At 42.8% G+C, this 25,499-nt stretch overlaps 1 protein-coding gene across 1 annotated transcript in view; it reads left to right on the forward strand.

Annotated features, from left to right (window-relative positions):
* The first annotated feature begins 3,012 nt into the window (after positions 1–3,012).
* LOC129817515 (sodium/potassium-transporting ATPase subunit beta-1-interacting protein 2) overlaps positions 3,013–25,499 on the forward strand; it is a 185,703-nt gene continuing 163,216 nt past the window's right edge. Inside the window, exon 1 of the mRNA XM_055872842.1 lies at positions 3,013–4,154. Coding sequence (XP_055728817.1) covers positions 4,101–4,154 — 54 coding nt within the window. The 5' untranslated portion in view covers positions 3,013–4,100. The remainder of the gene's footprint in view (positions 4,155–25,499) is intronic.

Genomic DNA, 25,499 nt, shown 5'->3' on the forward strand with positions numbered 1-25,499 from the left:
GAGCTGCAGTCCCTCAGTCCGGAGCTGCCGTTCCTCAGTCCGGAGCTGCCCCTTATCCTGGTGCTCTCCCTTATCCTGGTGCTCTCCCTTATCCTGGTGCTGCCCCTTACCCTGGTACTGCCCCTTAGTCCGGAGCTGCCCCTTAGTCCGGAGCTGCCCCTTAGTCCGGAGCTGCCCCTTAGTCCGGAACTGCCCCTTAATTCAGTGGGGTTAATGTGGAGGGGGGTCAATTGGAGGAAGCTAAGGAGGCGGTTAGTGACTGTGGTGGGGTGGGGACCACGACCAGTGCCGGAGCCGCCACCGTGGAAGGAAGCCCACCCAGACCCTCCCCTAGACTGTGTGCTGGTGCGCCCGGAGTTCGCACCTTAAGGGGGGGGGGGGGGTTATGTCACGCCCTGGCCTTAGTATTCTTTGTTTTCTTTATTATTTTAGTTAGGTCAGGGTGTGACATGGCGAATGTTTGTGTTTTATCGGTTTTGAGTGGTTATATGGTAAAGGGGGTGTTGGGTGTAGTGTATGGGTTTGTGTTGAGTGTATGTGTCTATGTTGGGTGTAGTTGTCTAGGAGAGTCTATGGTTGCCTGAATGGGTTCCCAATTAGAGACAGCTGATTTCTGTTGTCTCTGATTGGGAGCCATATTTAAGGTAGCCATAGGCTTTCGTTTGATGTGGGTAATTGTCTATGTTATACGTTTGTAGCCTGTGTGTGCACTACGTTTATTAGCTTCACGGTCGTTTATTGTTTTGGTTAAGTTCGTAAGTGTTTTGCTTTTTGTTTTGCCTTCTTCTAAAATAAAAGTAGGCGGCTTATTTTCCAAATGCTGCGTTTTGGTCCGTCAATCCTCCACACGATCGTGACAGATTGGTTTAATTGACTGTTTCTTTTTTATTTGTATGATACCCTCAGGGCGTTTAAAATGTGTATCACTCTTTGTAAAGCACGAAACAGAGGACAAAACATACAATACACATACCATACGCCCATAATGGTCTGTGTACCTTTTCGTGCATCACAGGAGGTTTGTGGGAGGAGATATAGGAAGAGTGTTAAATACATAAAATGTATGGAAACCACGTTTGACTCCATTCCATTGATTCGATTTCTATATCTCCTCCCACCAACCTCCACTGAGGTGCATGTATTCTCTCTAAGACACTGAAATAATCAAATCAGTCATTTGACCAGGTGGAGCCTGAATTCCAGCAACACTGCAGCTGATTGTCTAGTAGCCACACATAGACCCTGACATCATTCTGAGTGACAGCTGGGGCTGTGCCACTCTCTTTGAATCTCAAGTTCACTGAAGGTGAAAACTCAACGTTTAAAAGGAGATAGCTTTATCGCACCGCTAAATTAAGTAAAAGTCAAAAAGTTCAATCAATGCTGTCTGAGCTTAGTGAGGCTTTACAGAGGTGGACATTCACATGCTTTATTGACAGTTAATGTAGCCGTTAACAGCTCTGAGTACAGGCTCAGGACTACTTCATTAGACTTGCCAAATAAGATATGATGATCCGTTACATAGAAAGGGCATTGAGGATAATGAGATGGTGCATGTTTATTATAAATTTGGATGTAACAGCTAGCTATCTTCAAAAAGGAAATATAGTGAATTACTCATCAAGTAGGTGTTTGGTCAGACATTATGGGCCGGTTTCTGTGTTACTGAATATCCACAAATAGAGTACATGAAAACGTTTTTCAAAACACTATGGGCTGACCAAAAAGACTATAGATAAGCCAAGCCTAGCTCAGCTATCTCCATTGTTATTGGCTGCTTTGTATACCCTACATCACCTTCCTATACGTTTGCCTCAAATTCTTTATGACAACCATCCAGCTTAAAAGTTAAAATATCACAGCAATTCAGTGACAGATCCCAAGTGTTGCACCAACAGGCATCTGGTCATGGCAGATAAAAACATTTCCAGCCTTCTCTATATCTCTGTATGTATCAGTTTCATAGTTCGTTTAAGGAAACGATTCTGAGATTACAATGGAGGAGCTATGCCACGAGTCTTCCATTTCTCTCTAAAAAAATGATTCCAAGGAGGATGCATGGATGCCACTAGTCATTACTCCCAGGATATCAGACAGTAAATACATGATACTGTCACTCAAGATTACCACAATAATTAAGCCATGTAATAAACACCACTACTGCTGTTTGTGTTTGTGTGTGTGTGTGTGTGTGTGTGTGTGTGTGTGCGTGTGCGCGTGCCTGAGTGAGTGTGCGTGTGTGCGTATGTCTGTAAGTATGTGTGTGCTCTCTCTCGCTCTGTTTGTGTGTATACCAGAGAGGGAGAGAGAGAAAGCGATTGAGAATCATAACTGTTCTTGCCAATCAAAAGAAATGAGGGGGAGTATAGAACATGAGGGAAGAACAGGCAAATTGTTTTACAATGTACCCATTAGTGCATGTTTTGTTCAGAGGCCACTTTGGAGTCATATGTGTTTGGCTCATGGGTTGAACATGATGTTTGGCCGCAGGAAGATGGGGGGGGGGGGGGGGGGGGGGTTGCCGAGGAGTATTTTTCTCCACTAATACATTTTTTATTTTATTTAACTAGGCAAGTCAGTAAAAAAAAAATCTTATTTACAAGGACCGCCTACCCTGCCCAAAACCCTAACCCAGACGACGTGCCAATTATGCGCCGACCTATGGGAGTAATAAAGGCCTAATTCACAAATGTCAGTTTATCAGGGGGTGCTGCAACAACCTTAGCACCCCTACTTCCGGCGGCTATGGTTGGACTTGGAACAGCATGTGCATGTCTTTGGATGAAACTGTCCGCTAAAATTTATTAAGTTAAAGGCCTGTTAGTATTGCCCTATTACTATTTGGCAACATCAATAGGCTAACCTTTTTTTTACTTTCATTTAATTGAGGTGTTGTTGTGGATGACTCTCTGTCATCCTGATTTACAAGTGATGAATCAAAAGTATCATTAGTTCGATATCAAATCAACTCTCTGCCGTTGACGCCCAGTGCGAATCGGAACGGAGGGCTGATCCAGTGTATTGAGTGATGGCCAGGTCCTTAGCTGCACTCTATATCTCATCTCCGGCTCAAAGGAACGTAGCCGCTTCCCTGCGGTGTATAACACTGCGTGTGGTTCATTCAATCTGGAGCGTCAGATGGTGGGGCTGGCGACCGCGCAAGGTGAACCGCGTTTCTCTTTTGTCCGTCTTTTTACTGCACTGTCTGTCCTACCGACAATATCTACAGTATATGACCGGGATTCTCTATGTGTAAGTGAACACTGTTACATGTCCAACAAGGGACAATCAGCGGTTATGAAATCCGGGCGAGTGAGGATGCACAGTGCTGCTGAGGAGGATACTAGGACTGTGTTCAGCACCACCGATTTTGGACATAACTGAAATTCTCATATTCGTAGCATGCCTCCTATGAGAGAGATTTAAGCAGGGAAGATAACGGCGGACTGCTTTGAATTCTACATTGTCCATAGCCTTTCTGTGTGAAAAGTAAAGGGCGCGCGCTGTTTAGTTCAGTTGCAGACTGGGACCCGAACAACCCGACCGTGGAGGGAGGAGCGATGAGAAGAACCCCATCGGCTTAAAGAACACTGGCTTTCTTTGTTTCTCAGCAAAGGAGCCTTTCAGAAATAGCCTGACACAGTTCATTTCTTCAAGTGGCCACTGTGTTCAGGATAGGATACTATTCTGCCTAGTGCCCACTGGCACTTTATTCTGGACCATATTTGAATGGATTTTTTTTGTAGAAAATTTTCAGAGGCTTTAATTCTAGTTTATGGTTTATCCCTGGACTGCTCTGACGTATAATAACCAGATAGTAGGCCAAATTCTGCTAATTAAGAGCTGACCGACTTTCAACATTTTAAATAGTTGGACCCGTATGACTAATTCAAAGTTCTCCACTATTTTTTGAGACATAATATATATTATCAAATTGTTTGGCCAATCATAATTGTCTTCATCTATTATTGCCTGAAACGCACGCCGCTGTAAAGTGTGGTCGCGTCATTGGAACTGCCCGGGCGACCAGCGGAGAGATTCGGGGATTTGGGAGTTATAGCGACCCACGTGGAGCGGAGATCCAAAGTGGACAGTACACAATGGGTTGTTGCAGTGGCCGATGCACCCTGGCCTTTATCTGTGGCATGCAATTGGTGAGTTTATGATATGAATTATTACATGCGTAATGGCTTTCCTTATGGGGAGATGCGATGAGGGTGATATATAGCTACTTCCCTGTACAGTAGCCAACTGCGGACATGCACTCCTAAGTCAACTCTTCCGCCCTAAATCAATAACTGTATGGTTAAGATGGCCTGCAACACCCTTGCCCTACGACCGAATCCACAATTCAGAGAGTGGATCATTCCCTGCGGGAATATGATCACTTGGAGCAAAAGGGACGCTCTCACGCATCTGCTCCTCCGGGTGCTCACTGACTGCACGCATGAGAGGCTTCTTACCAGCTGTACCACCTGGGACAGATGCCAGGGAAGCATGGTGATATGGCGGGGATGGGTTGTGCTTGTGAATGGTTCCACTATACAGTCGGATAGTGAGAAATGTTCAAATAAACCTAACTCCACGATTTACGATTTAGTTCACCATTGACTAGTGTGGGCGGTGTGAGCTCCGACGTCACATAAAATGTAGTTTATGTATTTTTTTTTTTTACTGATTTCAGCACCCAAATAATAGCACGCAATTACAAACTACAGTGTTCTTTGTAATTGCGGGCTATTCTTTGGGTGCTGAGATCAGTCGTTTTTTATTAAAAGAAAAACGTTAAAAAGCTCCAGTCTGCCCACACTAGTCGCGGCTCAACCCCATGGTAAATCGTGGAGTCGGCTAAGAGCCGTGTAGGATTATTGTGGAATTAGATGGATTGCAACTGATAATGCAATCATCAATGACTCAAATGTACTGGAAGTGATGCTAGTCAACATACTGTTTTCTGGGTAACATTATCACATTCAGTGGCTGATGTCAGGTGAGGTGATGGAATATTATTGCAGGTGTTCGGGTCTTTTGGAGAGGCAAGTAGCCTAGTACATGCCTCTTGTTTCACCACTCATCAGGATGTCTTTTTTATCATAAAAAATGTGACCTTTAGCCTACAGTGACTCACTGTCACTTAACTGATAGTAGGTGGTGGTGACAATCAACACTATCCACCAGCTGGTATCTATGATAAATCACCCTAGCGTGATAGGTCACATGACATTCCAAGTTTTGTTCAGCTTGTCCCTTAAGCATGTGCAGATGGCTATACATGTCTTATAACATGCCCCTGTTAGCGAGACTCAGCCGAGTCGTGGTGGGCAAGGCCACCCCCTTAGAGTCTTAATTACAGCTCACAGTTCTCCTGGCTAGAGACCTAGCTATGGGTCTGCTCTCCTCACATGGTTACTTTTACAGAAAATGATAAGCCACCTCCTTTCTAAGAGGGCTTTAGTCCTCTCTTAGCACTTGAAAAGGAAAGATTTGCAAGTATATTTGGTTGTAGTGAAAATGTCTCCGTATGTGTTACTGTTAGTTTACTCAAACTTTTTTGTATGTTCTGATGAAAAATGTCGGTGCTCCACAGACACTGTGTACCTGTTCTGTTCAGTGAGTGTTGTTTGATGTGGGAGATTTCAGCAGAGATCACAGGACAGCTGTGTCTGAAAGACCACTCTGGAGTTGTTCTGAAGCACTGATACCTTGGCCAACCTCACCCACAGATATCCCTATGATCAATGAGCTCTCATGCACACAGAGCTGGAGATGACCTTTCCCAATCCTCCTGCCAGGCTGCATTTAGACAAACACTTACTGGTCCTGTGTAGCCTACCTACTGCACGCCAGGGTTGCTCGCTCCCAACACATCTGTGATGTCTCAAAGCTGCAGTAGGAATGCATCCTTTTCCACTAGGCCGCTTTTATCAGCAGCAGCAGTTACTGTTTTGTTAATGCTCTGAAGCAGCAGCTGTATTTTTGGTAACAGACTCCTCTAGTCGGTAGGAAAGCCCTGTTAGGCTTATCTAATCATCTGTGCTTTTCCCTTTCACTCGAGCTGACTGCTTGGCCTTGGCTGATGTCAGAACTTGTAAACTATTTCAAAACCATTTGATATGTAGTCGTATTATAGCATAGCAATTATGCACCAAAAAAATAGGCCTCATTATTATTGCAATATATGCATGTGCCTTGATTAGACCATTTGAACTTAACAATTTATCATGCTGGGTCTTTCAAGCATCGCCTATCACTCAGTATATTTGTAAGCACAACACTTAAACAACCAAGAACTAATGCTCTCAAAACGACTTCAAAGGGACAATTTGTTGTCCAACCATATGATCCATGCTAAATAAGCACGAGGAAAGCTTTTAAAATTGTTAAATAACCACAGTTACATTTTCCTTTTGTTTGTGCTTCAATCTGTGCTTCAGAATGGATCTTAATATGGGGCTAATTCACACAATACCGAACAAGAATTAAGAGGAGATTGTGCTGTTCAAGTGTATCTGATTAAATGACCAATTCTGAAATGAAATGTTACACAATGTAGGGTTTATTGACCTGTTTTTATGCTGCTTTTGAACCTCTCAGTTATTATTCGGTTTTCATTCATTACCTCACCATGTGCACGTTGAATTGCTGTATAGTTTACAGTGTATTTCCTCTGTCTCTAGGCTATTTTTGTGATAGCTTAACCTATCAAGTAGGCTTCATACTACATACATTTATCACGGTTAATGTCCCATTGCTGGTATGTTCCACTGAAAAAGCTTCACACATTTACATTTTCATACATATAAGTAAATATATGTTAAACTGTTAAATATGCTAGCTTCTCATTCTACCCATTTTTTTGTCATTTAGCAGACGCTCTTATCCAGAGCGACTTACAGTAGAGTGCATACATTTTATTAATTTTTTTTACATTTCATTACATTTTTACATACTGAGACATGCATATCCCTACCGGCCAAACCCTCCCTAACCCGGACGACGCTATGCCAATTGTGCGTCGCCCCACGGACCTCCCGGTTGCGGCCGGCTGCGACAGAGCCTGGGCGCGAACCCAGCCCAGCCTGGGCGCGAACCCAGAGACTCTGGTGGCGCAGCTAGCACTGCAATGCAGTGCCCTAGACCACTGCGCCACCCGGGAGGCCATACCCCCTGTTGGTGTTTCTGTGGGAGCAGAGATAGCAGATCAATATGAATATGTTTTTTTCAGTAGTGTAAATTAGCCAGGTTCCCCAGCTCTTATTGCATCTTTGTTATCTGATAGTGAAAGTTAAACACTGCCATGGCTCATCAGCATCTGCTGGAAAGGAAAGGCATTAACCATTGGAAGTCAAGTTCCTCTGTTACAGCTGGTTACGACCACCAACAAACTACAACTCATCCCCCTGTGTTGTTATTGGATAGTCTCATTGTATGATGTTGAAACAGCAGCCGGGTGAGGTGGCTGCTGGGAGGAACAGTAGATAGGAAGCTGTTGACCAGATGGTTGCAGTATTGGACATTTAAAAAGATAATTGGCCCTAAGTTCTTTGATTCCAGCTTTTTATATCAGTGAATATTAACTGTGTGCGTCACCCCTAGACATGCCTGTAGGCTAAACAAAGACAGCTGGGTAGGCCGTGTGTGTGGCATGAATTAAACCCTATAAAGCAGTCAATAAATTCCTAAGGAAAGCTGTTAACTGTCCAGAGCACTTACCCTATACTATTCTTACATCTGAAATAGGGGACATGAAAGCTGGGCTATGTTTGAAGATGTAATTTCCTGACTGATGTTGGCTACTGGCAGCTGGTCTCCGTGTGGTTGCTAGGTGTGGGAGGTCTGAACTTCTGCTCTTGATGGAGCTGTGGCTCTCTGAGGAGGGGATGGTGTTCAGGAGGCCTGCTCATTTACATGCCCTCCAAATACATTCAATCACTGTATGTAGTATTGTACGCCGTGTTTCCACAACACATTGGTGGTGTGGAGAAACATAAAGAGCTATTATATCTTTCATATCAGTGCATCATTACTGGAGTATTTAGGTATTTTCTGCATTTCCATTAAGGTATTATGTTCAAGTAAACTGACACTCAAGTCTAAGTCAAATTATTGGAAGGGAATCTCCAATAGACTAATTAAGTCGAAGCAAAAAGCCTCGAGGTACACAGCAATTACAGCGTTATTGACCAAGTTGGTATTGCATTCCTGAATGAGCTGTAGTTAGTTATTTATGGTCCGTTTGCTGTAGATCATTGAAGCAGGGCAGGTAAACAATTGGAAATATGTGTTTAGACTGATATTGTAAACTAATTGGTCGGGTGAATAGTAAATGGACATGCCTTTATAATTAATCTGGAATCGAGTCTGAAGAAATGTATCTACTTATTTAATGTAGTGAACTCATCATGTTGATGCTCTTTAAGGGCATCACGACTCTATTCACGACTCCAAGCCTACAGGATGAGATATGAGATGTCACTTACCTCCACATCCTCTACACTTCCTACTCATTAACCATATTCTGTGCTTATCTAGCATAAGAAGTTTCTGCCGATGCTCAATTTGACATTTTTGTTAGGATTGGTATGCTTACTTTCAGGTATATCCATTAAACGTTCATCCTGACAACGTGATCCAAAGCAAACATCTGGAGGGATCATAAAAAAGCATAGAGGAGATGCATCTACAAATTGGGCCCTAACAGTTTTGGTGGAGAATTTCATCGAATTTAGGAATCAGAATGCGAATTCACTCCGGAGATGGGGAAAATTAAGGATCAATCCCTGATCGGGATGGCAAAGCCATGTCTGTAGAATGACTGGCTTAAATTGTCCAAATTCCTCACCTCAGGGCCCATATTTGTCTTCTGCTCTGCAGTCCCAGACCTACCAACAGCACACTTATATGATATTATAGGTATTAATGAATATAGCACTGCACTGGCTGCAAATGCATAATTGCATTTTGTCTCCGCTATGTTTACCCTGTAATCCATTTCATACATTCATTCTTGTCATGGAGTATAGCCTAGCAAGTTTCAGTGGTAGGAAGTTAACTTCTCTGCATTTCTGTTGAATGTATTTCATGTCTTTAGGGATAGCATCTGTCTAAATCTATCCACTGGTGCAGTAGGATGTTGGTTTCATTTTTTACTGGCTGTTTTTCTCCCAGTTGTAACATACTAAGCTGGATTTATGCATTTGGCTTCCAACACAACAAGGCTTTGAATTAGGCCCTGACAGCAACACTTTATTGATTCCGATAGTGAAAAAAAGCAGGTTGTGCGACATCATTAGCCAAGCAAGAATGTGTCAATAGCTACAAAGTTGCCATCAGCTGGCTCGGAACATGACTTTAGGTTTTCAGCATTGACAGATGGGGGAGTAAGTTGGTGGGTAAATTCTCTCTCAATATTTACTGCCTGGCTTGCAAAACCCCCTGCGTTTATCCAAATGGAGAGTTCGGTTTTGTCTGGTTTGTTTTTTATTGTTTACCCCTTAAGGTGAAAAGCTTCTTGTTCCAAGTGAACCAGTACAGTATGCTTGTTAGCAGATCAAAGGATAATTTATTTATATAGAAATATATGGGAGTAACTGCAGAGTTGTGCCATGTTTCATTAGGTTTTATTGGCTTATGAGTCTACTAAACTACATCCTGAGGCTATTTGTAGTACCACCACTAACCATATTATAATGTAATAACATCCCTTGATTAGATTCTAACATGGGTTATTACAATGAATGCATTATTTTCCGCCACGCAGTCCTATCAGATCCAGACACATCCCTTCAGCCTTTACACCAATTTTGCTGAGGGAACTAACACACTGTAAACCCCTATGCTACTCTCTCAGCTACCTGTTCTAATTTGATTGACTCATCCATCCCTTCTGCACAAATTATAGAGATTACATAACGTTAGAGGAGCGGTGGCTTGTTTCTCAGCATTGTCTGCGAACCTCTGTAGTGACTGAGGCATTGCCAGTCGGTGGTCTATGCAGTCAGAAAGATGAAGGTAAATAGTGTTTGCAGCTTGAGAGATGAGAGGTACATGTCACAGAAAGCTGCCTGTCATGTAAAGAAAGTCCTTGATGTGGAGAAGAGCAAAATCAATCATCTCCCTGTACTGCCATTGATATCTAAGGAGGCAGAAAGATTTAATGACTCTTCAAAATGTTATAAATCCCTCAAATCTTAGCAAGACCCATAACTATGAGTGCTGTGAATATGTGTGTGGGGGGGATCTCGTCACTCTAGAAAGTTTATGCCCAATGCTTTTAACCCCTAATTTTACCTTAACCTATCCTCTCATCCCTGTCTATCTTGCTGACAGGAGAGATGCCTTCAGTACATACAGTAGTACAAGGACAATGAGATGAACCCCGGTGCTGCTGTCCGTTTGTTAGGGTAATTCTCCATTGAGCTGAAGTATTTAAAAAAATGACAGTGTATCTTAGCAACAGCAAGTAACAGGCAAGAAATGCAGGCAGCACAATGTGTCTAACTGCAGAGGTATTTAAATTGGACACCCAACTTCTGACAGCTGGACAAGCTACTAAAAATTCCAGCTTTGTCTGACAACAGCACTGTGAGTTAGGCGTTAACTTTTGATAACTAAATGCAGTCTGCCAACCAAAGTTGTTATTCTACCCTGCTCAATCTCTTTCCGGCCATTTGACTGTTGTCAGAACGCTGTGAAAATGCAATGAAAGCATGTGGCTCGGTAGAGTGGCTATGAGGCAGCGAGGCATGTGAGAGGCGGCTGTAGAGAGACGAGGGCAGGCCTGAGTGGCCACAGGTCTAAAGGCACATCAGAGGCATTCTGCAGGGTAATTTTGGAGGACCTTGGGGGATAAACAGAGCTAGCTGCTGGATGGGGATGGGATGACTAGGCTAGTGGATGACTGATTAAGGCCAGAGATAAGTAAACATGGCGCTGTGGATGGGCACGTCCACGGCTCTGAGGACAGCTCTCATTACATGGGGTTTGACCTCAGCGATGAGCCTTCAGTGCGGGGATGTAGGGCAGACACCATGTCTCTGTGAGGACCTGCCTGGCTGTTTATTAGAGGGATGGATTGATACGTAAACAGTGTAGCAGTGATTGGTTCAGAGATGCTTAGGAACAATGACAACTGACTGTTCAAGAGATGAGGGGCCTGTGCCATGATGACATGTCAAAGAATGTGTTATATTTTAGCAATAAGGCACGGGGGGTGTGGTATATTGGCCACAGCCCTTAGCCGTGGTATATTGGCCATATACCACAAACCCCCGAGGTGCCTTATTGCTATTATAAACTGGTTATCAACGTAGTTAGAGCAGTAAAATCAATGTTTTGTCATACCTGTGGTATACGGTCTGATATACCAGGGCTGTCAGTCATTCAGCATTCAGGGCTCGAACCACCCAGTTTATAATGATACTTTTATGATGTGAGTCAATTTTATTTTGACAGAAAGCTGTTATTTTGGGGGAAAAATGTATAGTTATTAGATCAATATTTTAATTGACTGTTTCAAGCTCCAGTTGTTACCTATGAATCTTCTCCTAAAAGCAGTGTTCCCAAACTTTACAATCTAATAATAAACAGCCTGTTCCCCATTAAATATGAATACCGGTACCCATAGTGCCTCTGCATAACCTGTCTGCTGTGTTAAATCCCTGGAGATGTTCTCTCTGACTGCAGCGGTAAAACACTGAGTATGTAATCCCATTGAGACCAAAACAAAGATGCTTATATGAAACAAGACATGGCGGGGGAGATGAGGGAGAATCAAACCATGTAACTGTTCTTGTAGCCACTTCTGTGGTGTGTATGTGTATGCATGTGTGTGTTGCGTGTGTGTGTGTGTAGGTTAGAATGAAAGGACTGCGTGTGAGAGGGAATATTACTCAGCGGTCTTTGTAGGAGTGAAATCACAAGTATAACTCAAGGCATTGCGTGCACGAACTTGGCTTGTGTGAGTTTTCACTTACTACCCAGATATTATAATGAGACAGGGTGATGACCTTCACAAACAACAGCCCCAGACGGCCTGGGGAGGTAGACTTGTTATCCCGCTCCTCTCACTAAGCTTATAGATAATGCCTGTCTGTCTGTGACAGTACCAAGCTAGATTGGTCTTGCTCTGTGTAGCTCTCTGGTTGTTGAAGACTGATGTATGACATCCAATCTCCTGCTGGAGGAAGCCAAAGGCCCCAAGACTGCCTCTGTGTCTGTACTGTGCCTCAGGAAATAAGCAGGCCTCTTTTGTCATCATGTGGCCCTCATAACATCTGTTTTGGAAATTCTGTCAAGGTGGGGGGGGGTTAAGTTAATTGATAGTTTGATTGATTGGTTGATTGGCTGGCTGGCTGACTGATTGATTGATTGGTTGATTGATTGGTTGACTTATTGGTTGATTAATTGATTGATTTTGCCAGTTAAAAAAACACATACACACAGTACATATATTTTTAAAACATGACAGGGATAACACAAAAAAGGCAGAGACTTATTTCCATTGTGGTCCATAAATTCCATGGTGCAAAAACATTACAACATTAGGCTACACACATTACATAGAGATGTGAAGAGAAAAAACATTCTACTGCTTGATCATTAGCCAGAGGTTTGTACTATAGCGAAGTCTACCAGTTCTGTGTGTTCCAGCACATAGGCTTCCCTCCTCTTCATAGTTTTAGCTGTGATGTGTTTTACTGAGCAACAAGCAGATTATATACTGTATGAATTGATTTAACCATATTACATTACTCTGTTCCTAGTCCCTCTGTAATCCTATCCTATTCTTTTTCCTGCTGTTGTATTGCTTTAACACTGGGGCTAAACTACACACCACACAGAGTGTACTGTTTCAGCCAGCAACTATCTGGATGTACTCTCTTCATGCTCTGTAATGGAATCTGTAATCTGACTGAACCTAATCAGTTGGACTACCAGACTTTAACAACGTGAGTGTACAAGTAAACACAGTCATACACAGTCTGACGCGTCACTCTCAGAAATGTCCCACATAAAAACCTACAACAACGGTAGCAAACTATAGTTTGATTGATAGAAATGGTGAGAGACAATATTCGTGAAGCCCGTTATGTCAGGTGTCCAATCCCCATACAATATTTTTTATGAATGATGGAAGCGGCAGTAATGAGTGGGCCGACTGGGCTCTCTCACACCTCTGCAAGGCACTTACGCTGATTGTCTGTGCGGCGCTGGTAACCCGATCATGGCTGCTCATAATGCTGTGCTGATGGTGGCGGTTGAAGGACAGATGAGGGTATAATGCCACGCGCATGGCTCCAGGTTGCCAGAGCTGTGAAAGCAATTCCAACGTGTGATCTGTCAATGAGCAGGGGATCAGATGCAGGGCCAGGGTCTGGGATGGGGCCAGTTAGTCAGGGTCAGCAGAGGTCAGCCAGCTTGTCTGCCAGTCACCTGGGTAACACCCTGAGATGGCTTCACTGTAGCCCAGAGGTCCTAGTGCTGGCCAGGTCTGGACCCAATGTCTCCCATATTGATTTGTAGGCTGTGATTTGAAAACCTAGTAAATGCCGCTCTGCTTTGAGATTACTAGATGGTCAGACGTTCTTTTTATAAAATCATGAGCTTACCTGCAAAGTGTCCCTTTCAATTGCAAATACTATTAGGTGCTTTCTCCCAGCGTTACAGTATGTGGAGGAATTATGGTATGGTTTCAGTGCAGGGCTGCTGTAAGGGCCTACATAAAGCCCTGGAATCCTGACCAAATCCTTTGATTCTGCCGAGTCTTTCAAAGGAATCAACAGGGTTCCATCATAGCAGATTTCAATGCCAGGGATTTGGCTATATTTCTGCCCAGAAGCCCACCAAATCGCTGCAGAGCCAGGCCTAGCTATCGTCATGAGGTGATTTTTATGGAGGGGTTATGGGATTGGAGGACTGGTTACTCAGCGCTCACTCACTCTGATCGAATTGGTTGTTCCATATCATTTCAGCAAGCAATGACACCCACCATTGTTCTGAAATTGTTTCTGTAGTTAGAAACAGATAAGATTAGCATTCTTGCAACATTATTTGGTTGAAGTACACTGAGTGTACAAAACATTAGGAACACCTGCTCTTTCCATGACATAGTAGACTGACTAGGTGAACCCAGATGAAAGCTATGATCCCTTATTGATGTCACTTGTTAAATCAACTTCAATCAGAGTAGATAAAGGGGAGGAGACAGGTTAAAGAAGGATTTTTAAGCATTGAGACAATTGGTCTTGATAAGATCTTCTGCTAAATGACATAAATGTAAAAAATGAAGAAATTATGTGTGGGTGTGTGCCATTCAGAGGGTGAATGGACAAGACAAAATATTTTGGTACCTTTGAACTTGGTATGGTAGTAGGTGCCAGGGGCACCAGTTTGAGTGTGTCAAGAACTGCAACGCTGCTGGATTTTTCAGGCTCAACAGTTTCCTGTGTGTATCAAGAATGGTCCACCACCCAAAGGACATCCAACTAACTTGACACAACTGTAGTAAGTATTGGAGTCAACATGGGCCAGCATCCCTGTGGAATGCTTTCGACACCTTGTAGAGTCCATGCCCTGACGAATTGAGGCTGTTCTGAGGGGGTAAGGGGGTGCAAAACAATTTTAGGAAGGTATTCCTAATGTTTTATACACTCAGTGTATATTTTGATCTCTGAAAAATCAAGCTAATTGATTACACCCAAATTGGACATTTTCATTTACACAGTAGGATTTAAAGAATATTAAATAAATATAGTTCCTAACATCTAGTGGTCAGAACCTGGTAATATCAGGATGTAGGATGGGACAGAAACCTAACTTCAATGACTAATTTCTCTGAACAGCAGGAAAAAAACATTAACACATTCACTGGGAATACATTAGGGTGAAGGATGAAGAAACAATACTCAAAGTCGCAGCATTGCCTACTCTTCGCAATCTTGTACAGTGGTTTTTAACCTAGAGATTCTTCACCGTCATTGGGGTCTCTTCGGGAATCTTCAGGAAATTGTTCCACCCCTTCTCCCCCTCACACAGACCAATCACACCATTTTCTATTGTCAGACATAGAGAACTGATACTATAAACTCACTGTTGGGGTGGGATTGGCGTGGGATGTGGAGGGTCCGTGGGTGGCTTGAGACCATCTTTTGGGATTCCTCATGTCTTAATCATTGTTAGAAAAAGTTTAGTCCAATTCGGATCTTAGGTACGATATTTAAAATCCAATCATATTTTATTGGTCACATACACATGGTTAGCAGATGTTAATGCGAGTGTAGCGAAATGCTTGTGCTTCTATTTCCGACAGTGCAGTAATATCTAACAAGTAATCTAACACATTCACAACGACTACCTTATACACACAAATGTAAGGGGATGGAATATGAATATGTACATATAGATATATGGATGCGTGATGGCCGTGCGGCATAGGCAAGATACAATAGATATGAGATGAGTAATGTAGAATATGTAAACCTTATTAAAGTGACATTATTTAAATTGACTAGTGATTCCTTTATTAAATCCATTTATTAAAGTGGCCAGTGATTTGAGTCTGTATGTTGGCAGCAGCCTCTCTATGTTAGTGATGGCTGTTTAACAGTCTGATGGTCTTGAGATAGAAGCTGTTTTTCAGTCTCTCGGTCCCAGCTTTTATACACCTGTACTGACCTCGCCTTCTGGATGATATGGGGTGAACAGGCAGTGGCTCGGGTGGTTGTTGTCCTTGATGATCTTTTTGGCCTTCCTGTGACATCGGGTGCTGTAGGTGTCCTGGAGGGCAGGTAGTTTGCCCCCGGTGATGTGTTGTGCAGACCGCACTGCCCTCTGGAGAGCCTTGCGGTTGAGGGCAGTGCAGTTGCTGTACCAGGCGGTGATACAGCCCGACAGGATGCTCTCGTTTGTGCATCTGTAAAAGTTTGTGAGGGTTTTAGGTGACAAGCCAAGTTTCTTCAGCCTCCTGAGGTTGAAGAGGCACTGTTGCCCCTTCTTCATCACGCTGTCTGTGTGGGTGGACCATTTCAGTTTGTCCGTGATGTGTACGCCAAGGAACTTAAAACTTTCCACCTTCTCCACTACTGTCCCGTCGATGTGGATCGAGGGGTGCTCCCTCTGCTATTTCCTTAAGTCCACGATCATCTTCTTTGTTTTGTTGACATTGAGTGAGAGGTTATTTTCCTGACATCACACTCCGAGGGCCCTCACCTCCTCCCTGTAGGCTATCTCATCATAGTGGTAATCAAGCCTACCAATGTAGTGTCGTCTGCAAACTTGTCATGGGTGAGGAGGGAGTACAGGAGAGGGCTGAGAACTCACACTTGTGGGGCCTCAGTGTTGAGGATCAGTGAGGTGGAGATGTTATTTCCACCTTCACCACCTGGGGGCAGCCCGTCAGAAAGTCCTGGACCCAGTTGCACAGGGCAGGGTCGAGACCCAGGGTCTCAAGCTTAATGATGAGTTTGGAGGGTACTATCGTGTTGAATGCTGAGCTGTAGTCAATGAACAGCATTCTTACATAGGTATTTCTCTTGTCCAGATGGGATAGGGCAGTGTGCAGTGTGATGGCGATTGCATCACTGTGGACCTATTGGGGCGGTAAGCAAATTTGAGTTTGTCTAGGGTATCAGGTAGGGTGGAGGTTATATGATCCTTGACTAGTCTCTCAAAGCACTTCATGATGACAGAAGTGAGTGCAATGAGGCGATAGTCATTTAGTTCAGTTACCTTAGCTTTCTTGGGAACAGGAACAATGGTGGCCATCTTGAAGCATGTGGCGACAGCAGACTGGGATAGGATTGATTGAATCCGTAAACACACCAGCCAGCTGGTCTGTGCATGCTCTGAGGACGCGGCTAGGGATGCCGTCTGGGCCGGCAACCTTGCGAGGGTTAACACGTTTAAATGTTTTACTCACGTTGGCCACGGAGAAGGAGAGCCCACAGTCTTTGGTATTGGGCCGTGTCGGTGGCACTGTATTATCCTCAAAGCGCGCAAAAAAGTTGTTTAATTTTTCTGGGAGCGAGACGTTGATGTCCGCGATGGGGCTGGTTTTCTTTTTGTAATCCGTGATTGCCTGTAGACCCTGCCACACACGTCTCGGGTTTGAGCCGTTGAATTGCGACTCTACTTTGTCTCTATACTGATGCTTTGCTTGTTTGATTGCCTTGCGGAGGGAATAACTACACTGTTTGTATTCGGTCATGTTTCCAGTCGCCTTGCCATGATTAAATGCGGAGGTTCACTCTTTTAGTTTTGCTCGAATGCTGCAATCAATCGAATTCTGGTTCAGTAAGGATTTAATAGTCACAGTGGGTACAACATCTCCAATGCACTTCCTAATAAAGTCACTCACCGAGTCAGCGTATTCGTCAATGTTTTTGTCCCAGGCTACCCGGAACATTTCCCAGTCCATGTGATCGAAGCAATCTTGAAGCATGGAATTTGGTTGGTCAGACCAGTGTTGTATAGACCTAAGCACGGGCGCTTACTGTTTTAGTTTCTGCCTATAGGAGGGGAGCATCAAGATGGACTCATGATCAGATTTGCCGAAGGGAGGGCGGGCGAGGGCCTTGTATGCATCGCGGAAGTTAGAGTAGCAGTGGTCCAGTGTTTTGCTCGAGTGGGTACTACAATTACTGTGCTGGTAGAATTTAGGTAGCCTTGTTCTCAAATTAGCGTTGTTAAAATCCCCAACTATAATAAATGTTCTTTCAGGGCCGACGAGGTATCTGCTTGGGGGGGATATACACGGCTGTGACTATAATAGAAGAGAATTCTCTTGGGAGATAATGCGGGTGGCATTTGATTGTAAGGAATTATAGGTCAGGTGAACAAAAGGACTTGAGTTCCTGTATGTTACACCATGAGTTGTTAGACATGAGGCATACACCCCGGCCCTTCTTCTTACCAGAGAGATGTTTGTTTCTGTCGGCACGACGCATGAAGAAACCCGGTGGCTGTACCGACGCTGACAACATATCTTGTGTGAGCCATGTTTCCGTGAAACAGAGAATGTTACAATCTCTGATGTCTCTCTGGAAGGCAACTAATTTCGTCCACCTTGTCTATAGACAGGACATTGGCGAGTGATATGCTCGGAAGCGGTGGATGGTGTGCTCGCCTTCTAAGTCTGACCAGGAGGCCGCTCCGGCCTCTCCTGCGACGACAACATTGTTTTGGGTCGGCCTCTGGGATTAGATCCAATGTCCAAAGGATCCGCTTCGGGAAAGTCGTATTCCTGGTCGTAATGTTGGTAAATTGGCGTTGCTCTTATATCCAACAGTTCTTCCCGGCTGTTTGTAATAACACTTAAGATTTTCTGGGCTAACAATGTAAGAAATAATACATTAACTTCTCTGGGGCAGGTGGGACGCAAACCTCCCACCGGCCAATAGCCAGGGAAAATACACCGCGCCATATTCAAATAACATTATATAAAAATCAAACTTTCCTTAAATCACAGATGTAAGATACCAAATTAAAGCTACACTCGTTGTGAATCCAGCCAACATGTCAGATTTCAAAAAAGCTTTTTGGCGAAAGCATAAGATGCTATTATCTGATGATAGCACAAAAGTAAACAAAGAGAGAAGCATATTTCATCACTGCAAGCACGACACAAAACGCAGAAATAAAATATAAATCATGCCTTACCTTTGACGGAATTATTTTGTTGGCACTCCAATATGTCCCATAAACATCACAAATGGTCCTTTTGTTCGATTAATTCCGTCGATATATATCCAAAATATCAATTTATTTGGATCGTTTCATCCAGAAAAACACAGCTTCCAACTTTTGCCAAGTCACTACAAAATATATCAATTACATGCACATTACATGTAAACTTTACCAAAACATTTCAAACTACTTTGGTAATACAACGTTAGGTATTTTTAAACGTTAATAATCGATCCATTTGAAGACGGGATGATCTGTGTTCAATACAAAAAGAAACCAAACTGACGCAACTTTTTTCGTAACGTGACTCTCTCAAAATATTTACTTCATGTGACCCTCATTTACGATAGCCCTACTTCTTCACTACACAAGGAATAACCTCAACCGATTTCCAAGGCCTGGTGACAGCCAGTGGAAGCAGTAGGAACTGCAAACAAGTCCATTAGAAATCTGGTGTCTCTAAAAAAACTAATTGAAAAGACAGTGACATCAAAAAAATACAAATTCTGAATGGTTTGTCTTCAGGGTTTTGCCTGCTACATACGTTCTGTTATTCTCACAGACATGATTCAAACAGTTTTAGAAACTTCAGAGTGTTTTCTATCCAAATCTACTAATAATATGCATATCCTATATTCTGGGGATGAGTAGCAAGCAGTTGAATTTTGGTATGCTATTTTTCCCAAAAGTGAAAATGTTGCCCCCTGCCCTCAAGAAGTAAAAAAACAAATTACTGCATAGTTTCCTAAGGACTTGAAGCGAGGCGACCATCTCTGTGCGCCGAATATTATATGAATTCTATAAATTAAAATGAACAATTTGGGTGCAATCAATTAGCTTAATTTCTCAGAGATCAAATTATATTTCAAGAAAATAATATTGCAGGAATGCTAATCTTAACTATTTCAGAATAATCTGAGATGGTGGGTGTCGAAATCCTATTTGTTTTGCTTTTTGAGGTGGAACGATCCATATGCTAAATGCGCTTCGGGCCATTGCCAGGAGGCCTCCTTATCGCAAGGGAGAAAATGTGATTATATTTTAGAGCACAGGAAGGAAATCTTCCTCTGAATATATTAGTGGCATTAGATTGACTTTTTTGCAAGCAAATTAAATGAATTTTAACTGAGCAACTGTCTTTGGGTTCCTACAGAGGTAAAAGTTACAAATTGATTGTTATTGTTTCGGGGGTGCAGAAATGTGAGGAACAGTGCCAAAACAATTAATAGCAAACTACTAGAGAGTTTTGAATACAAAACAGATGTATAAAGACTGTACTGTACTGTATATTCCAACCTCCTTTTTTGTTGTTTTATACTCCCATCAGACGTATATGTATTTGAACCAGTAAAAATAACACTTTCCACACCAACTCAATACAGCCCCTTGGACCAGAGGCTGTGTTTTCTGCCACATCAGCTAGTGCGGTGTCCTGTGGGCAAAGTGGTAATGTGTTTAGTGTTCTTGTCATGCTCTTACTCAGACCCCCCTCCTGCTGTTGCCCCCTGTGGGCTTTTCCACCATGTGTGGCTGGGAGCCTCACCTCACTGTGGCTGTATATCAGCAACACAAATGCACCTGACAAACAAGTAACAGTTCCCTGTTTTCCAGATTGACTGCAGTCTTTTGTGATGGCAATTCTTTTGTGGCTGTCAGAAAGGCAAGCCCATTTGTGAAGTGATTGGTGTCCATGATTCATAAATATAATTTCCTGGATGCCTTTGGGCTACTATTTGGTGTACTGTATTTGTGGTGGGCTGGTGGCTCTGATTGCATTAGAAGTGAGTGATGCTCTCCGGCCGCCCTTATTGCATGGCTGTCTGGATCACTGTGGTGACCTTGGGTGAATAGGAGTTGGCTGGGGAACTGGTCAGGAATTATGGATAGCCTTGATCACACACACACACACACACACACACACACACACACACACACACACACACACACACACACACACACACACACACACACACACACACACACACACACACACACACACACACACACACACACACACACACACACACACACACACACAAATACTCACAGGCACGCTCATGCATGCTCATACACTCTCTCCCTCACTCTCTCTTTCTATTTATCTCCCCATCTCTTTCTTTCTCTATCCCCTTCTCCTTCTCCCCAGAGGAAAAGACCCACAGCAGGACTTTGAGAATCAAGCATTCTTTAAAGTGGCCATGGGCATGTCCCATGGTGCGGTCGTCGACCAAACATTTTCGAGGCCCTCCTGTTGGCTGTTTTAAAGCTAATTTCCTGCAATTCTACTAGGGCTGACCCCATTTAGTCGACTGGTCAATTGTTTGGTTGAAAGGCTGTTGGTCGATCGAGATTTCTTTAGTCGAGCATCAGCCATAAAAATATATACTGCATATAAAGTGCCTACCGTTTGAATTTTTCCACATTTTGTTACGTTACAGCCTTACTCTAAAAATGATTACATTGTTTTTCTCCCCTCATCAATCTACACACAATAACCCATAATGACAAAGCAAAAACAGGTTTATAAATTTTTTGCTAATTTATTTAAAAAAAACGGAAATATTACATGTATTCTGACCCTTTACTCAGTACTTTGTACTGAGTCTTCTTGGGTATGACACTACAAGCTTGGCAAACTTCTATTTGGGGAGTTTCCCCCATTCTCTACAGATCCTCTCAAGCTCTGTCAGGTTGGATGGGGATCGTTTCTGCACAGCTCCAGAGATGTTCCATCAGGTTCAAGTCCAGGCCCTGGCTGGGCCAGTCAAGGACATTCAGAGACTTGTCTCAAAGCCACTCCTGCGTTGTCTTGGCTGTGTGCTTAGGGTCGTCGTCTTGATGGAAGGTGAACCTTCGCCCCAGTCTGAGGTCCTGAGAGCTCTGGAGCAAGTTTTCATCAAGGATCTCTCTTTACTTTGCTCCGTTCATCTTTCCCTCGATCCTGACTAGTCTCACAGTCTCTGCCGCTGAAAAACATCCCCACAGCATGATGCTGCCACCACCATGCTTCATCGTAGGGATGGTGCTAGGTTTACTCCAGACATGACGCTTGGCATTCAGGCCAAATAGTTCAATCTTGGTTTCATCAGACCAGAAAATCTTGTTTCTCATGGTCTGAGAGTATTTGGGTGGCTTTTGGCAAACTCTAAGCGGGCTGTCAGGTCCTTCTCCCCCGATTGCTCAGTTTAGCCGGGAGAGTCTTGGTGGTTCTAAACTTCTTCCATTTAAGAATGATGGAGGCCACTGTGTTCTTGGGGACCTTCAATGCTGCAGAAATGTTTTGGTACCCTTCCCCAGATCTGTGCCTCGACACAGTCCTGTCTCGGAGCTCTACCGACAATTCCTTCAACCTCATGGCTTGGTTTTTGCTGTCAACTTTGGGACCTTATATAGACAGGTGTGTGCCTTTCCAAATAATGTCCAATCAATTGAATTTACCACAGGTGTACTCCAATCAAGTGTAGAAACATCTCAAGGATGATCAATGGAAACAGGATGCACCTGAGCTCAATTTCGAGTCCCATAGCAAAGGGTCTGAATACTTATGTAAATAAGGTATTTCAGTTTTTTAAATATTTAATACAAATTTCATTTGTCATTATGTGGAACTGTGTGTAGATTGCTGAATATTTAATGTTTTTTATCCACTTTAGAATAAGGCTGTAACGTAACAAAATGTGGAAAAAGTCAGGATGTCTAAATACTTTCCGAAGGAACTGTATATCATGGTGTAAAAGACACTTGTCAGATTGGCTCCTGTCTGAGTGGACTGATCCATTGTGGAGGCCGTGGGGATGGTACAGTCCATCACATCTGACATGTGACTAAGACATGTGCTACTGAAATTGTATATGGTTATGTTACATAAGAACAATGGTGCAACACTAATAAAAATAATATTATTATATAACAAATGTGCTTTCTCCTGCGTTGGGTAGTGGTCGCTGTCTGTGGTTCTGAAACACGTCAGTGCGCTGTTTAATTGGCGCCTTTTCCTAGACCATGTTGCTACGTACACAATAGCAAAGTTAACCAGCATATTGGTGTTGAAAACAATGCGGTGGAGGCAGCAGCAGAATGAGGAGACGAGAAAACAGCCCTTGCCTTATTGTCTAAGAAAAATGATGAGAGAGGAAACCACAACTAAATTAGTTCTATAATCAATAGCCTAACTGTTAAATGTGCCTGGCTTTATAAATCATCCATATAGTGTGTATTTACAAAAATAAGGCAGATCCTGCTTCTGTTGCCTGTCTGAATGTTTGTTAAATAGCCTACTGATTCTGTGAGCACCAAGCCTCACGCAACCACTTGTCAGGTAAACCATTTTTTGCTTTTCTGTAATAAAGGCTTTACACTTTTTTCCGTTAGATCAGCCTCTCTGGTATTATTTATCATTTGTTTTGTGTAGTGTACACTGTTCCAAATTGTCAGAAATAATAATAATTATTCTCCTTGTTCTTGATCTCCTTCTTATTGTTATTATTACCATTATTATTATTATTATAATAATAAGTAATGTCATTATCATTAGCAGGCTTAGTATAGCAGCCTTGTATAACCACCATTGAGCTGTAGGCCTAAGAGCCCATCCTGTTTAGTCTTAATACCATATCTTACTTAGGCCTATAGTTCAATACTTCTATAGGCTACTGTATCAATCAATCATTAATTTGTTCATGGCATCACACAGCATTCGAGTCATTCATGATTTGAAATGCAATCAAGAATTTTAGTTTAAAATAAAATAAAGCTAGCCTTGAATAATTAGCTTAAACAACACATAAACAGTTCCATTTCGGAAATTACATTCAAAAAATGAATGCAACTGTTTTTAGTCTTTGCTGTAATAAAGGCTTAGCAAAAAAACATTACAACAGACTCTCTGGTACGCTTGTAATTTATTTTGTGTTTACATTGTTCCAAACGGTCAGAAAAATGATATTGTAATCTAACAGCATCTGTTTGGCATACATACTATGCACGAAGCGCTTGCTCCTTACCTTCTTATTCTTGATCTCCAGTATTTTCCACAACTAGTCAAATTTATTTCACACATCTGACTTCCGCTTTACCTCATGAGCAACTTTACCTTCTGCATCCATTTTGCTGTTATGGTGTTCAGAGATTGTTATAACCAATTTACTGATGTGATTATGATATGCTATACTGTAGGTCAGGCCCAATAGGTCACGTGTATGCAATGCTTACATGTGTCATGTAAAGAGAGCAAAGGTTGAGGGAATGGGAATGTTTTTCCTAAACAAATGAGGGATTTCAGTAACAGAACTTTTCAAATGGCTGTAATTATGTTGCAGCCTAAGCAACACGGACAGCGCGATAAACACTTTGATGTTATGTTTTGGTTGCTGCAGCAGGGAGAAGAGAGAGACAATGGGTGCTAGTCACAGTCACTCGCTGTCATGTTTTTTAACACAGGGCAGCAAGTCTGAGCCCGGCTAGGCACAATCAAATAAATTGCTGGTCGGATTCCCTCTAGTCATTTGTGTGTCTTTATTATTTAATCAAACCGTGTGCTTAAAGCATCAGACAAGCTCAGTGAATATATTTGATTTGATTAAAACACATAGGATGTGTCTATACAGTGCCTACAGAAAGTATTCAGACCCCTTGACTTTTTCTACATTTTGTTTAGTTACAGCCTTATTCTAAAATGGATTAAATACAAAAAAAATCTTTATCAATCTACACACAACACCCCATAATGACAAAGCAAAAACAGGTGTTTAGACATTTTTGCAAATGTATTAAAAATAAAAATAAACTATATATTATATATTATATTATTCAGACCCTTTGTTATGCGACTCGAAATTGAGCTCAGGTGCATCCTGTTTCCATTGATCGTCCTTGAGATGTTTCTAAAACTTGATTGGAGTCCACCTGTGGTAAATCTAATTGATCGGGAATGATTTGGAAAGGCACGTTACCTGTCTCTATAAGGTCTCACAATTGACAGTTCATGTCAGAGCAAAAACCAAGCCATGAGGTCGAAGGAATTATCTGTAGAGCTCCAAGACAGGATCGTGTCGAGGCACAGATCTAGGGAAAGATACAAAAAAATGTCTGCAGCATTGAAGTTCCCCAAGAACACAGTGGCCTCCATCATTCTTAAAAGGAAGACGTTTGGAACCACCAAGACTCTTCCTAGAGCCGGCCGCCCAGCCAAACTCAGCAATCGGGGGAGAAGGACCTTGGTCAGGGAGGTAACAAAGAACCCGATGGTCACTGACAGAGATCTAGAGTTCCTATGTGGAGATGGGAGAACCTTTCAGAAGGACATCCATCTCTGCAGCACTCCACCAATCAGGCCTTTATGGTAGAGTGGCCAGACAGAAGCCACTCCTCAGTAAAAGGCACATGACAGTCCACTTGGAGTTTGCCAAAAGTTACCTTAAGACTCTCAGACCATGAGAAACAAGATTCTCTGATCTGATGAAACCAAGATTGAACTCTTTGGCCTGAATGCCAAGCATCACTTCTGGAGCAAACCTGGCACCATCCTTACAGTGAAGCATGGTGGTGGCAGCATCATGCTTTGGGGATGTTTTTCGGCATCAGTGTCTGTGAGACTAGTCAGGATCGAGGGAAAGATGAACGGAGCAAAGTACAGATGAAAACCTGCTTCAGAGCGCTCAGGACCTCAGACTGGGGTTAAGGTTCACCTTCCAACAGGACAACGACCCTAAGCACACAGCCAAGACAATGGAGGAGTGGCTTCAGGACAAGTCTCTGAATCCTATATTTCACTTAATGAAGTGATGCTGAATGTAAAACATATTTGCCCATTATTC

Source organism: Salvelinus fontinalis, chromosome 20, assembly GCF_029448725.1.
Source record: "Salvelinus fontinalis isolate EN_2023a chromosome 20, ASM2944872v1, whole genome shotgun sequence".
In the NCBI taxonomy this organism is placed as follows: domain Eukaryota; kingdom Metazoa; phylum Chordata; class Actinopteri; order Salmoniformes; family Salmonidae; genus Salvelinus; species Salvelinus fontinalis.